Genomic DNA, 16,165 nt, shown 5'->3' on the forward strand with positions numbered 1-16,165 from the left:
AGAAAGTGGAAGTAGAAAGTGTAGACAATGATAGCAGAATATCTGACTTTCCTTCTTTATGTATGTGTATTATACTGTAATTATGCCTTCTCTACTCTTGCTTTCTGTCCTTCAGTGCTGGAACATTACCTGTCACATTCCGGTGCCTTGAAGAAAATCTAGGCATTGATAAGCGTGTAACAAGGTTTGTTCTTCCGGTTGGAGCAACTATTAACATGGATGGAACTGCTCTTTATGAAGCTGTGGCTGCAATCTTCATAGCACAGATGAATGGAATTGAGCTGGATGGAGGCCAGATAGTTACTGTGAGGTCAGTTCAAAATACTCGTAGGCTTTGTCTCTACAGACTGTAAAATGTGAAGCTTTGGGCTGGATGTCTTCTCAGTAGCTGTGGTATTCACTTTGAAATCCATGGATTTCTAATAATATATGCAAAGGAATGTCATATACGTAAGTCCTGGCTCTCTGGTGACACGCTTTTTCTATCATCTGCAACCTTAGTCCATGCTGGTGGTGTTTTACAGAGTCTTGCAGCTGACGATACAATGGGAAAACTTAATTCTCTGTCCAATGCAGTGCCTTTTTTAGTCTAGAGGAATGCTACAAGTGATACATGGGGCATTAACATTCTAGACTGTATCTGTTTATATACATTCAAAGGAAAAGTACACCTAAAAATGTACCCATATATTTATGTTTGCCTGTACTTTTGCTGTGACTTTGGTGAACAGCAAACAAACTGACTGAGAATAGCCCAGTCTAAGGATGAGACTGTCTGCGGTGTGGTCTGGATACTCCCAGACTTTTTATCTCTAACCCAGCAAGTGCTAGCTCTCATCTTTTCATATCAAATTGTCATATCTAAGTCAGCTGAATATCTGAAAGGACAAAGGAACGTAACCATTGAAAATGGATAAATGATTGAAGACTTTACTGTAATGGAATTTTAAGACCTATTAGGTAGAATGACTAATAAAAAACAATGGCAAAGTTATGACTACTACAGCTAAAGTTAATTTACTGTGGAAAACTTGATGAAGACACCAGGCCTAACATTTTGAATAGTTACAAGGGAAACCACAAATAAAAGCTGCCAAGTTTGCCTTCTTCCTGTAGTTTTCACCCACCCACCTTTCTTTTATTAAACCTTTTTAACACTAAAGAAACTCCTGCAAAGGTATGTCCAATTCCATGTTTCTTGCACAGCTATATTAGTTCCACATTTTCCTTTTTTTTCACTTCTTACCCCAACCCCTGAAATAGTAAAGCCAAGGTTTGTGAAAGGTTCGGGGCTGCTTCTGATGAAGGCAGATGCGAGGCCTGTGTGTTATGTATTTGTTGCTAAGACTGAAAACAGACATTTCAGAGTTGCCACATATCAAGCTAAATTAAGACTATAGAAATTCAAGTCAGGAATTGACTGTTGTCCAGAAATTTGGTAGGCTTGAGCCCAAGTTACTTCTCTTCATAGAATCCTGGAATGGTCTGGGTTGGAAGGGACCTTAAAGCTCATGGAGTTGCAACCCCTGTGCCACGGATAGGGACACCTTCCACTAGACCAGGTTGCTCCAAGCCCTGTCCAACCTGGCCTTGAGCACTGCCAGGGATGGGGCAGCCACAGCTTCTCTGGGCAACCTGTGCCAGGGCCTCACCACCCTCCTCTGAGGGACTGACCTGTTACCTCTTCCTGATCAACCATTTCAAGGCTGGTGTAGCCAGCTTTGTGACTCATATTTACTGAGCAGGTGGCAACTTTGGGCTAACTGTAAGAAAACAATTGGTTCTCCTCTACAGGCTCTATACTGTTTTTACTACAACAGTATCACAAGAACTGTCTCTTGAGGCGGAAATACAAATGAATGAAAGGTTATGTTTTTTCTGTTAAATCCAGTCTGTGGTACTGAGGATATTCACATCACCCAGACACAGACTCACAAAGGCTTAACTAGCCTTAAAACTTGCCCTAGGTACTTTGTATTTGTCACGTAGATCCTCTGATTTCCTCTCCTTTGGGAGAGGATGATACTGGAAATGGTAGCTAAGCCAGAATGGTTAGACCTTAACAGAGCTAGCTTCATTCTGCTGCAGGCCTTTAAATGCTGCTGTGGGACAGCGAAAGCAATCCCTTACCAGTTCATGCTGGAAGTGCCGGAGGAGCTGGCACCATCTCCAAAGCCTGACCACGGAGCAAACCATCCTGCCTGTATATCTGCTGGACCTACCCAGGTGTTCAGTAGGGCAGGCTGTACTCCAACCCAGACACCTGAGAAACACACCACAACCTGGATTGTCCGGGTCAGCCCCAGCCATCTGTCGGGCAGAAGATTTGAATATCATAACCAACTTACAGAGTTCAACCTCAGACAGCTCTCTTACAAGTCTCAGAATAAATCCCATAGATCTGGCCTTCCCAAATAAATATTTTGTGAGAAATGAAAACTGGGGCCTCACATTACCATGGTCTCTCATGTAGTCATTAGTTTTTTTGGGAACTCATTAAAAGTAAGAGCTTCCTAATGATGACATAAGCATGCAATGAAAGTGTATGTTCCTCTTCCTGCTACCCACATTTGATTTTTGTTTTTGCAGTTTGACTGCCACCCTTGCAAGTGTTGGAGCTGCCAGTATTCCCAGCGCAGGACTTGTCACTATGCTGCTGATCCTTACTGCAGTGGGTCTCCCTACCCAGGACATCAGTTTGCTTGTTGCTGTTGACTGGCTTTTGTAAGTTATGATGACTCCACTGCTTGGAGCAGAAAAAGTAGTGAAGTAATGCTTATCCATAGCACTTTTCAGCTGCTATTCTTATAAAACAGTAAGATTCTTCTCTACAGTTAAAGCAAAGGAGAAAAGAGGCTATTTGATGACTTGGAAAGCAGCTTCTCAGCTGGTGCAAATTGTTTCAGATTGCTACTGAAGTCAGTTTCTATGAGACAAGGATCTTCTTGTAAGACCCTTGGGCTCATGCTTATGTATTTTCTTCTTCCTAATGATGCCTCTCCATCACAGACATAGCTCAAGAGCAGTTTTCCAATCTTTGCTTTCGTATTTCTGTTTCTTAGAGCTCTGGTCTAAAAAAACAGACGAATGCTGAAAATGCAGGTTCCATCAGGATGCTGTCAGGAAGTTACAGGGTGATTTGGGCATTTGTAGAATCAAATATTTCAGTAGGAATTTTTTGTTTTGTTTTGTACATAAGAGGTTAAATACTTTTAAAAAGAAACTGTTCTCGAGCAGGATATAAACCAAAGACAAATAAGAAAGAAAACTGAAAGAGAGAGGTCATTTCCTAGTTTTGTTTTTACTGACACTCCCTCGAACTGGAAAGACTAACTTTCATTTTCAGAGATGTGAGATTGAAGTCCTTCAGTAGGTCCCCTGAGAGTTTCCCAAGCCTTTTGTTCTTCCATAGTTCAATACAGAAGTAGTAAATGTAGAGCATGTGCCAAGCCACAAGATTTCCCATGTTGTTATTTGGCAACCTGGATGTCTTTTTGTCATCTGTGCAGAGCTGACAGGGACATAGTAGTCCTCTAAGTTGTATCAGCCTCTAGAGGCTTTTATATTGTTCTGTACTGCTGCAGCACAGTATATTCTGCCATCTTTCCCTAGTACTCTTTTATGCAGTAAAGACGGATGTTTCTGTTGTGCCAGCTGTGGTGCCTGGACGGGGAGATGTAAGTACTATGTACTGTTTGTGCATTTCCTCCTGCACCAGTAGCCTCAGCTGCCAACCTGTGGTAGCTTCCAGTCCAAGTTACACTACGAAAATTATGCAAGAAGGAATAGCAGAGTTGAGAATGTGAAGGTAAAATAGAAAATTAACTTTCTGTCATCTCTTTGGTGTAACAAGAAGAATTTAAGATCCTGATCAATTCTCTGACTTGTTTTTGGAGCTACTTCTGTACTCTGTTATTGCCTATTTGTCACTAAGAGTTAAGAATAGCCCACAGCTCCAATTTCTGCTTCAGGGAAAAATGAAAGAGGAGTTTACTGCTTGGGAAGAGAGAGAGAAAAGATGACTTACATATTTTATATATAACTGAATATCAAGATATCATGACTCAGAATGGTGAAATGAGGCAGGGTTCAGCAGTCAGAGTACATCTGGCATAGGGACAAATGTGATATTCTGTGATTATATTTATGAGGTCATAGTTGAAAATGGGAAAGAGGCATAGGAATCCACAGCTGGGAGTAGGAGGTGCACACTCAGTTTAAATATATGTTTTGCTGGCTCTCAAAGTTAAGGATAAATAGGTAGGTTTCTGCAGCTGGTAGGAGGATGTGCAAAAGGAGCATGTGGCTTGTTTGGTTTTTTTAGGGAAAGGTCATTTTAAAATATTTCTGGGGACTGAGAAGCTCTGCCCACACTAGCAAACCTCAGAGTTGTAAGTTTACCAGCAGTTCTGATCCACTAGTAGGTGTTGCATTTCAGGCTCAGCTTCAGCAGCATTGTTACCACTGACTCATCTAACCCTCATAGAATTATAGAATGGTCTGGTTTGGAAGGGACCTTAAAGCTCATCCAGTTCCAACCTCCTGCCACAGGCAGGGACACCTTCCACTAGACCAGGTTGCTCCAAGCCCTGCCCAACCTGGTCTTGAACACTGCCATGGATGGGGCAGCCACAGCTTCTCTGGGCAACCTCTGCTCACCACCCTCACAGTAAAGAGCTTCCTCTGGATATCTCATCTCAGTCTCCCCTCTGAAAGTTCAAAGCCATTCCCCTTTGTCCTGTCACTACAGGCCCTTGCCCCTCTCCACATTTCTTGTCAACCCCTTTAGGCACTGGAAGCTGCTCTAAGGTCTCCCCAGAGTCTTCTCCAGCCTGAACAAGCCCGGCTCTCTCAGCCTGTCTCCAGAGCAGAGCTGCTCTAGCACTCAGAGCATCTTCATGGCCTCCTCTGGACTTGCTCCAACAGCTCCACATCCCTCTTGTGTTGTTGCTCCTCAGCTGGATGCAGGACTGCAGTGCAGGTCCCACCAAATTGGAATAGAGGGGGAGAATCCACTCCCTCGTGCTGCTGATCACACTGATGGTGATGCAGTCCAAGACAAGGCTGTGGAGCTGCAGCAGTGATGAATCTTAAGTATAGGAAGAATCTTTCAGCACAAATGGTTGGGTCCTTCTGGCAGTGCAATTGCAGCATGATTTAGAATTGAAAAGTTTAGGAAAAAGGGAAAAGATATGAAAAAGGAGATTACAAGTTCTGTGTCATGCCACTAGTGCTCCAAAGTCAAGACAAGAGTTTGTTGGTGCATGTGTTGTACCAATTAGCTTATGTTCAACAGCTAATAGTTTTATTTTCCATCTTCTAGTGATTGTGTGGCAGCCACAGTAATGTAATGAGATATAGAAAACGGTGTTACTGACTTCCCTATATTAAGAAAAGGCAAGCCAACTTTTGAGCAAGCTTTCAGGCACATAAACCAGACCTAAAACAGTCTGAAGTGAAAGGGTATAAAAAGATATTTTCTATACTTACAAACATTGTCTTCTTTCATTTCTGTAGATTATCAAATAACATTACAGCAGTATTTCTAACAGAATGTAGAAGAGAAACTTAGTTAATAAAATATTTAAGAACCAATTTCAGCCACTTTTCTGGAACCAGTGTGCAAATGCAAACTGCCATGTAGAAATCTTATATAACATTTCAGTTCCAGATAACGAAAGCTTTTAAAAAATGTCCTATTCTGTGAGCTTTTTCAATATCCCTGATTAAAGGAAGTGTCAGAACATCAAGTGATTTTACAGTACTGCCATCACCTGAAGCTGTGGTCTTACCAAAACCAATTTTGAATGATTTGATCATGGTGTAACACAAAGCTGACTATTGATTGTCCTTAAACTTGGCATTCTGTCCTTCAAATTTGAGCCAAAAAGTTTTCATATCAATTTCTCTCAAGTCAGTCCAATATCTGGGGGTTAAGTTGCTCAACCTTTCCCCTTCCCATGCATACATGCACAGTGTGAGCTCTTTCACCAGGCAAGTTTCCCAAGATTTCACAATTCTCATAGTTTCTCAGTTTAAAACTAAGCACCACACAGCAGTGACATTTAATAGGACTGTAAAGACATGCCAAAAGCTGGAATAAAACCAGCTTCTTTTGCTCTAGCCAGAAGTTGGATACTTTCCAGCTGTAAGACTGACAAGCTCAGAAAATATCATAGCACAAACTCAAATACAGTGGGATTTTGCAGTGAAGAGAGGAATTAGAGAAAATGGGCTTGAATGGCTGATCCACTGTTTAAACCTTCATCCAGTATCTCAGAAATAGACTGCTTGACCTCTGACTATTCCTTAGCTTAGATCTAAATTCAGAATATTCAGAAACAGTTGACATCTGGATGTTGTAAACAGGGCCATGTATGAATTGAATTAAACTGTAGAAAACAGGAGCTCTTTCCTATGATGAGAGGTAAGGCAAGTTAAACATGCCATCTGGTCTTTGAATTAGCTGAGATTTTATCTCCTTGCTAAAATCTAGTTAGGTTAACATACTGGGTTTTCAAGCTTTTCGAGAACAGGAGTAACTTTTTTGCATACTAGCATGCTGTATAGGCACTATAACATTAGTAACAAGGTGGCTTGATTCAGTTCTCATTTTTATCCTTTTCATCTACATTGTTAAGCTTCCAGTTCTTCTGATTTATGCCGGTTTAAGGAAATTGGGTATTAAATCTTACCAAGTTTTAAAGATTATTCCGAAACACATTCTTACCAGATATTGAGCTGGCTTTTGAGAGAGAACTTGGACTTTCAGTCCCATTCTTTCTCTCAGAAGCCACTACAGACAATGCAGATGTAGCTATGTTGGGGCAAGTCATTTACTAGACTACAACTTTCCTATATTGATTTTGTTTACAGTGTTCCAGCATTACTGGAATTAGCTGGTTGGGGTTTTTTAACAGAAGAGTACATACAATCTTCTTTGCTCTTCTTAGGGTGTTCTTTGGCCCCCAAAGAGGTCAGTGACACTTTGCTATTGATGCCTGACAGCCAGGACTTTCTCCTTTCTGTTCTGTAAGGAACTTAAGTGCTTTCCTTCACAAAGTATGGCATGTTCTGCAGAGTGGGCAGTTTGTAGCACTGAACCACTTGATTGGTAGTACATGCATAGGAGCTGGAGCATCTCCTCAGATGACCCTTTTGGAATTTGTATCATGCTTCAGTTATGTATTCTGTTCACCTTGTTTTTTTGACATCCTGTACTATCCCTCCATCATGTGGCATCTGTGCATCCTTTCAACATTTAATGACATGCATACAAAACCAAATATTAAGCAAGTTTTCTTTTTGTGGAACTGTATTGCTTGGTTCAATATATTTGATTGTCTTAACTCAAAATTACACTCAAAAATTCATCTTCTCCTCTTCTGCCACTCTGACCAGGTTTAAAGTATCCTTCACAGGCATGGAACAGAAGTGGTTCACACATTTCATCTGTGTGAAGCCAAACTAGAAGGATGATTTCCTCCTATGGGTTGTTGGTTTGTTTGGTTTTGGGGAGAGTTATTGGAGAAGTTTTTTCCTTCTGGGTATTTTTTGATGACAAAAACGTATAAAGGAGCTGTTTCAACTAAGATATTATACCATGAACTTCAAACATATAAGCATGATAATGTAGAGAGGGAAAGGAGAAACTTAAAAGGAAATGCAGTTCTACAGCTGGCAAAAGCAGTTTTACAGATACTTCGAGAAAGAATGTTAAAAAGGGCTCAAAATTTTGTATGTCCATAAATATGCATGTCTACATTATGTTTTTCAGTTTGGAGTTTATATATTTTGGTCTTTTCCCTTGGTGTTCTACAGGAAAATGAGATGTCACACATATCTAGTACCAAAAATATTAGAAAGGGTGTGTTGGGAAATGAGGTCCTAAATTCTGGGTTTTCTGACACTTGGAAATGTCCATACTGTTCAACCTGCCTGTGTAAATGAGTCTTCATGGGTATACCTGTGAGAATTAATCAGTGTAATTGCTTCCCTGACCTATTTGAAAAAGCTAGACATAGTTGTTGGGAGTAGTTTTAGAGCTACAGTAGTTCAAAACTGAAACCTCAGTCAGAAGTTTTTTAGGAGTCTTGTTCAGTCCAGATATGAAGAGACAAATTAGACTGTAAATGATTTCAGTATGTGCAATACATGGTCAGTAGGAAAGATAGCAGGAGCCCATAGTCCTGCAGTGCTCTGTAGGATCTTCATTTTTTGCAGAATTTGGGGCAGGTTTGGGGCAGAATGATGAGATCAGGGAAAATCCACAACCATGAGTTCACTGCTGACAGATTGAGCCACACTCTAGAAAGAAGACAGGAGAAAGATGATGTGTCTGTCCAACGGCATCCTGTATAGGAAGTGCCAACAAATACATCTCTTTGTAATGAAGCATGGGAACCTCTGTTGGCATCCTCCTACAACAAAGGGCACTCGTTACTTGTCAAAGGCTCATCATTTTGTAGGCCATTTTGGTGGTCTCATATGCCAATGTCTGGCGTATGGTAGTGTGAGTAGGCATGGTGCCACACTACCAGATGACCATCTGCAATGGTGCCAGGAGAGGAGCTTTGATGGCCTGAGCTTCATGGAGATATTTCAGGCATTTTTTAACCTGTAGTTTGTTCAGCCTGACTTTGAAAACTTCAGCTCCAGAAGCTGGAGAAATTTGTCAAGCACAGTGCTGCAGTTTGGCTGTGTCTCTAGCACAAGTTCTTTGCCAAAATCCATGAGTATGAGCAGCTGGGACATGGGAGTTCTCACATCCTCCATCTGAACAAGTCCCCTGAGAAAACAGGCTTCAAAAACTCCCATATTTCTCTTCTAAAGATGCCTTAAACTTCCTGGAATAGATGCAGTAACAGTAACATGAACAGGGCTGCCATGTTCTACTTTTTCTTCCTCTCATACCATTCAGTCTCTGCCTTTTGCTTCTTTTGTAGGGACCGGATGAGAACGTCAGTCAATGTAGTGGGCGATTCTTTTGGTGCTGGCATTGTCTACCACCTTTCCAAGGCAGAACTTGACAACATTGATTCCCACCATAAAGGTCACGAAGACATTGAAATGACCAAGACTCAGTCAATCTATGATGACATGAAAAATCATAGGGAAAACAACTCAAACCAATGTGTTTTTGCAGCTCACAACTCAGTCATGGTAGATGAGTGCAAGGTACCTTTCACATTTATGGATATTGAGACATGTATATAGCACTGCATGCTTTATCTTATTTTTTTTAACCTGCATGTATTTTTCAAATTGTTCTGCAAATAACAATGTGACAAAAGGTCCACGAACTCGACATTTTGAATGAATTTGAGCAGTTTAAAAGATGTTTTTTGCACTCTTCTTAAAAGTTGTCATTTGAGGGGAAAAAATCATGTACATTGTTTACATATCAAAAGGCAAGATGCAACGTATTATGGAATATGCCAACACACAGAGAATATGGCATCACGTTCTATGGACATTTACTTAATTTTCTATGGCAACAGAGAACTTAATTGCCAACCCAAATGAAGGATAGCTTCAATTCAGATACAGGTGTTTTCATTTGCTGACTGCCTTCATGATATGCTATTCAGAGATGGACATGTTGAATGCACTTTAGCATCCGAATGCTCCTGCACTCATACAGCATGCTTACACTTTGCTTTCGTCATCATTCCTGAGTCATTAAGTCACAAATGTTGTATTCTCTCTCTAATCCTTGCTGTAACTAACATGAATTATTAGTAGTAATAATAACATCTTGATCAGAGGAAAGTGAGCTTGAGAAACCCCACCAGTTGAATGAGAAACCCCCACCAGCTGGGGAGCTTAGTGGTTTAAAATTTATGAAGCACCCACCGTTAGGACAGGGCAGTTTAAAATCAAGAGAGTTTTAGAAAAACCGAGAGTTTTAGGAAAAAGCAGAAATTCTGACTTCATAGGGTTTTTTTTCCTTTTATTTATTAATACCTTGATCTGGTCCTGTACACTGTCTTCGACATGGTGAATTTGCCAGTGAACCTACCTCAGCCATTTATTCTGACAGATTCTCTTGCATCTTCCAATTGCCACAACTGAGCCAGTATCTAACTATAAATGCCTACACTAAGTCCATTAGAAGATCACCATATGTATTGGAAATGTAGTTCCTGTTCTGTCACTTTGACCTGTCTCCAACCTGGATGGAAAAGTTTTTCAGAATATTTTTTCCTAACGCTTACTTTAAGACAGTATTGGGCCAAACCTGAATATTCATGAGGAAATTTAATACTGAATTCAGGACATAAACCCATTTCATCTTATCCTTATTTTTTTTTCCCTGAATCTTTCGAGTTTTTAATAAAATTAGTTTTTAAAATTAAAACAAGCATTTTGATCTGATATGGCTCTCCCTTCCTCATCACCCCCTCTTTTTCCATGAGAAAAATAAAACAAAGAAAAAGAATTTTGAAATGGAAAGAGAATACATGATACAAAAACTTAAAAAATAATGTCCTTCTGAAAAACAAAAAAGGGCACAGAAGAGAAAAATTTGAAGGAAAAAGGAAACTCACTGAAAAGAAAGATCTCATTTGACTAAAGATTTTTTTCATTAAAATAAGCATGCATACACACACTTTTTGGATAATGTCTTTGGGAACTTTTGGAAAACTGTTTTTCAGTGAAATAGACTATGCTAACTTCAGTGAGTTTAATACAAATTGAGCTATTCCATCTTAATCAGGTTCCTGGAACTGAATACTGATAATTTTATCTCCTTCCACTCAGATTTGCACAGAGATAAAAGTAAGCTAGAAAGTAGTAGCCTGCTGATGCAATACTTGCTGCACTTTCTTTCCTCCTTCAGTTTCTCATTTCATTTCCATCAGTTGAGGTAGTAGTTTGCCTCAGAAACTTGAATTAATGGTGTGGTAGGTCATCCTAAGCACACCCTTTAATTAAAATTTAGGACCAGTAATTTATTACCTGAAGATATTTGTCCTTTTTCATTGTTTTAGATTTGCTCTGAGTGTGGTATCATTTTGCACTTTAAAACTCATGAAAAGAGCCAGGGTTTACTGGGTTGGGCACAAAACTGACTTTCAGGAGATCAGTCTTGTCCGTGTGTCTGTCTGCAAACTGACAAAAGGATGTGATGTTATGGTCTACTTTATAAGCTATGAATAGAATATATGCTGGCATTTGCAAAGTATCTGGGTCATGTTGGAGAGGTCACAGCTCCCAAGGGTTAAAGTAGCAAAGGCAACAGAGTGTAGAATTTGGTGCTTCAAAACAGCCAGCTGTTAAATCTGAAGAGACATCTCTTCATTCTGTCAAATGCACTGGTGGGTTGAAAAGCTTACTGCAACTCTGGTCGGAATTCGGGAAAGCTAATCTACTAGCATGCCCTTTCTATTTACTTTCTGTAATTTATTCCATGTATAACTCTAGTAGTTTATAATTTTGCATGGTCAATGTATATTATTAATAAGTAGTTTATATCGGGGTAGAGTGGTTGTTATTGCACGATATTTTTGTATTTTTTTATTACCATATTTCACATGACTCTATGTGATTTTCATTTCTGAATAAGCTGTACATTCCTGTATTTGCATGCTTCCCCCTTTCAATTATCTAAGAAAAAGCTTGACTTTGTTTCAAAAATCAGTGCATTTTGTCATGTTTCCGTGTCCCAATGCTTCCATGCATCCAGTTTATCCAGCATGGGGAATTTCAGCTCTGTCTTTAAGTTTTCATTTGAAGCTGAGGATGTAAACTTACAAAGGTAAGTTAGGAAAGAGTGAGCCATCCATTTGGAATTAAATGAAAGGTTCTTTCACAGTTATAAAGACCTAGATCACTTTTGTAAAATTAAATTGACATTTTAGCTTATTAGAATTTTTAAAGCCATTTGGCTGGAGCTGTCTTTCTTGAAGCATGAATTTATTTATAGTCATTTCTGGGACATATTGGCCAGTGTATACTATGAGTTGGTAGATCACTGTAAGTCTTCTACCATACTTAAAACCTAAAAAAAATGGCAGATATCTTCACAGCAAGAGTGATGTTTTGCTGTATTTTGGGTGAGATAGACATAGCATTACTATGAATTTGTGGTCTGACTACATTTAAAATCTTTCACTACATTGTTAGAAAGAATGGCATGATGAACAATGCTTTTACAACATATCTTTTCCTGAATTTCTTTAAAGGTGGTGTAATTATAGGTGAGTTTCTATGATTATTCTGGCCTTGAGTATTTTTCATGTCCCTGCATCAGCTATTCTGCTTTGCTAACAAATTCCACTGAAAAAATATGGATTTCTACATAAAAAAAAAAAAGGAAAAAAATTGGTCTGTTTTTGAAATAATCTAGAGAAAACTATAGGAGATAGCAAGGTGTAGAATCTGAAGCATTTATTGAAAAAAAAAAAAGCAGAACCAAAAAAAAACCAACAAACAAACAAAACCTTACAGCAAAGGCTAAGAAAATGTGGAACTTCTTTCCTACTACTAATGTTTTCTAGTCAGTGTGATAAACAAACAGGAGTTTCACTATTTGGGAGTATTGTGAATTCTGAATAAATACATTTTACATATCTAATAAGTCACGGTGTACGTAATTCCTGTAAATATCGTGATCTTCCATGTAAAACTCATGACTTGTCAAAGTGCCTTGGCTTTTAAGTCAGTTGATGATAATTACTTGCAGGTAACACTGGCAACCAATGGCAAATCTGCAGACTTCAGTATTGTCGAAGAAGAGCCTTGGAAACGTGAAAACTGAAGGAAGAGATTTCTAGCTCCATCTTTAATAAGCCCTGAAGCTGTCTTCTGACAAAAGATACCATGAACCAAGAAGATTTCTCTGTTGGTTTTTTTTTTTTTCTATTTAACATCTACAGTTTCAGCTTACTTAATTTCATAACTGAAACTTAGCAAAGATCTCATCAAGTCATTGTAGTGTCTTTGCCAAGCAATGATCCATAACCATCTGTCTCTCTTGAGTTACTGTTTGGATGATGCAGCTGGAGAACACTCCATGCAATGCAATGTGCTCTCACCCACCTCCCCTTTCATTCAAGACACGGAGAATGTCAATGCTGCAAAATGGGAAGATCAAAGTGCCAGTACAGTTCACTATAGGGACTCAGGGTCACACATACAGGAGAAACGTAACACCACGTAAGCCTTCAAGTGTTTTGGTGACTCTTGTGGCATACCTGATCTATTTAGCACTGTATGGCTAAAATATCTTTTGAAAATCTCCATAAAGATTTCTGTTTGTTTTAATAACAACAAGCACTGTATTTTTATGTCTAGTTGTACTTCAAATTGAACTTAGATCCAGGGGCAAGATTAGTGTATAGAAGTCAATAAAGTATCACAGACATTTTGTTAGATCTGTACAACTAATACTTAGCATCAAGACAAGACCTTAGATTTGTATGTGCACGTGATGGGTTTTTTTTATCAGTCGTCCCACGGCAGGTGCAGCTTTTATTTTATGATGGGGCTGTGCTGCTTTTTGACCACAATGCATCATACAATACAAGGCAGTATTATTGGAGGGGTAGTAGTTCCTTTACTAAATCTATGCCTGATGTACAAAATCCAGAATACCATGGGCTCAGTTACTCCATTTTTAATCAAAGCAGGTAGCACCTTACTATTCAGCCTACTCCACTGATGTCAGAGGGATTCCTCATGTGGACAGGACTAGTCAAGTAAGGTACTACTAAGACTGCTAATGATGTCATGATTGGGTGCTTGATAATGAGCTATAAGCAGATTCTGGATCCATCACTCTAAGAAACTGGGAGGTTTTGAATGTGATTATCAGTGAATTCTGGGATGAATTGAAAGCCATCTTTCAAATATATGTCCTATTTCAGAGAATAGCTAAATCCTGAAGTCATTGCTAAGGCAAATTCCATATGTGTTTAATAGAATTTGGCCAGGGTTAGGACTGAATGAATAATAAAGCAGAATTTCAGGATTTAGTCCAGAACATTGAATATACATCTCTCTCTTTTTCAGAGTAACAATTCATTTAACTCTCTAATGTCAGAGAAATGTTTTTAGAGCACATGGCATTTGGATTAACGAGATGGTGTTTGTCAGCATAGTATAGCTGATTCATCTGGTCAGAAGAAATTACAGTCACAATAATCACCCTGGGAAGTGTTTTTAAAGGTGCTTGTTAATACTCAGCAATTTTTAGACACTGATGAATTCCATTACACTCTGTCCTATAGCAAAGCTGAGCCATGTGGCCTTGGGGGGCTACACCCACAGAACAAGTTTTTGTGCAATTTTGGGGAAAGCTCTCAGAGGTTCTCAAAAAGAATCAGAATGTGAGCGTGAACCTAAAAATGGTAGAAAACACAGTTGAAACGTGTACGGAAATAGGCCATTCAGTGTCTATGCTCAGACCTGTCATGGGTTTAAAGAGGAATAATATCTTTAACTGTAGAGTGGTATTTGGCTATGTAGAAGCTATAAAAATATAAACATAATATGCTTTTGCTCATCTGCATTCATATAAATATCCCCAAAAATGCACACAGACCTTAGCCAGCCAAGGATACTTGCATGATTAATGATGTGCAAGATCAAGTCCATTGCCAGAGTATCCCTCATTTAAGCATTTGTTGTTGTGAAGTATTTTTCTCACCATTGTATTTTGTCCTCATCTGCATGGCAGGGGTACAATCCTAAGCAAAATGGCCTGTATAATTTAACAAATATTGAACCACTGTGTATTCTGTAGGCCTTTAACTTGCATTAGATGTGGAGACCTTTTTCAGGGGCCTCCTGAAGCATCTTAAGCATTACCTTTTTTTTTGTGAGGGATAAAATTGTAGGATATTCAGAGAAGTGGTAGGCAGGTTGCCTTCTCATTTCTGCAGTCCTTAGTATTGGCATATCCAGAGTTAACCTATAGAGCTGGATGCTGCTGCTTCTCACAATTTGCATTAGAAGACATTTTTACCACTGGGTTATGTGCCAGAAATGTGCCTGGGATGGTGTGTAGGTGCTCTAAAATGTTACCTACTCTGAGGATGCTGGCTCACATCAAGTGAAATTTGCTGTGGCTTGAGTCATAGTTATATCCAAGAATAACACACAGTGTTTACTCCGGTTTATATCCAGTATTCTTGAGAGGTTTCACAGCACGGCTTCCCATTAAAAAATGGCTTTCCATCCTCTTCACTGAAGCAGTTTATTGGGAGCAGTGACTCTGATTTCTTGCCTTGCAAGTAGCTTTAGAAAACTGGCCCGTATACTTTTAGCTGGCATTTGAAACTCTTTAGCAGTTGGAAACAAATAGGAATGCCAGCAGCATGTGACTCGGCAGCTCCAGAAAATTACATACGAATAAAGGATATGCTTACACTTACCCACTTGGGACAGATTGTCCTTTGAAGAACGCTTCTTTGGATGGAGGCTAGGGGAGGAAGTCACGATATTAGAGAGACCCCACCCACATAAGTGAGAATAAATCTGGGTCTTTTGATAGGACTAGAATAGTAGACTGTGATTTTAAAATAGTAACTCTGTAGATACAGTAACTCAGGGATGTTTCAAAAGATAATTGTGATGGTATTTCTCTATTTAAATGTGGATGTGGGAAAAGAAGAAATGTTGGGTTTGGTATACTCTTCTGCTTTTGGCCTGATGGAATATTTAATATAGTGTTACTCCGGTTCAGCACTGTATTTAACCATCAAAAAGCTTTCCATTTCTCTGGGAAAATGTAACTCAGTCTTGGCTTGCATTTCTTGGTTTGCTCATTCCACAAGGGGCTGGGTTGCTACTTAACTAAACAAACAGAAAATAACACAGGGGCTAGCCACTTCAGCTAATACAAGGCTCACATTCCAGCAGACCATGCTGGTTATCAGCCAGTCTCTTTTTTACCTTCGCTAGGAGTGTGGATCCACTAATTTGGATCTGGCAAACCTTTTGCATTTGTTCATAGTGCTGGCAAAGTTAAAGGAAAAGCACAATGGATGGATAGTGACCCGTTTTCTGTGTAGTTCCTAAACAGATATACATTTCTTCATACATTCATCTCGTTTGCTGCTCTGCCCCCTTTCCTTCCTGCCCTGTTGTCTGTGGAACTGCAATATCCTTTGCCCTTTGGCTTACTGACAGCACACTGGCATATGGATAAGTCTAGATT

General features: G+C 39.4%; 1 protein-coding gene across 1 annotated transcript in view; it reads left to right on the forward strand.

The window, feature by feature from the left end:
• Nucleotides 1–13,372, forward strand: part of SLC1A2 (solute carrier family 1 member 2) — a 77,653-nt gene extending 64,281 nt beyond the window's left edge. The window contains exons 8-11 of the mRNA XM_061347094.1: nucleotides 116–310; nucleotides 2,590–2,724; nucleotides 8,946–9,177; nucleotides 12,689–13,372. Coding sequence (XP_061203078.1) covers nucleotides 116–310; nucleotides 2,590–2,724; nucleotides 8,946–9,177; nucleotides 12,689–12,763 — 637 coding nt within the window. The 3' untranslated portion in view covers nucleotides 12,764–13,372. The remainder of the gene's footprint in view (nucleotides 1–115; nucleotides 311–2,589; nucleotides 2,725–8,945; nucleotides 9,178–12,688) is intronic.
• The last annotated feature ends 2,793 nt before the right edge of the window (nucleotides 13,373–16,165 follow it).

This window comes from Neopsephotus bourkii, unplaced genomic scaffold, assembly GCF_033783945.1.
Source record: "Neopsephotus bourkii isolate Nb327-2 ecotype Australia unplaced genomic scaffold, CSIRO-AGI_Nbou_v1 NB_42, whole genome shotgun sequence".
NCBI lineage: Eukaryota > Metazoa > Chordata > Aves > Psittaciformes > Psittacidae > Neopsephotus > Neopsephotus bourkii.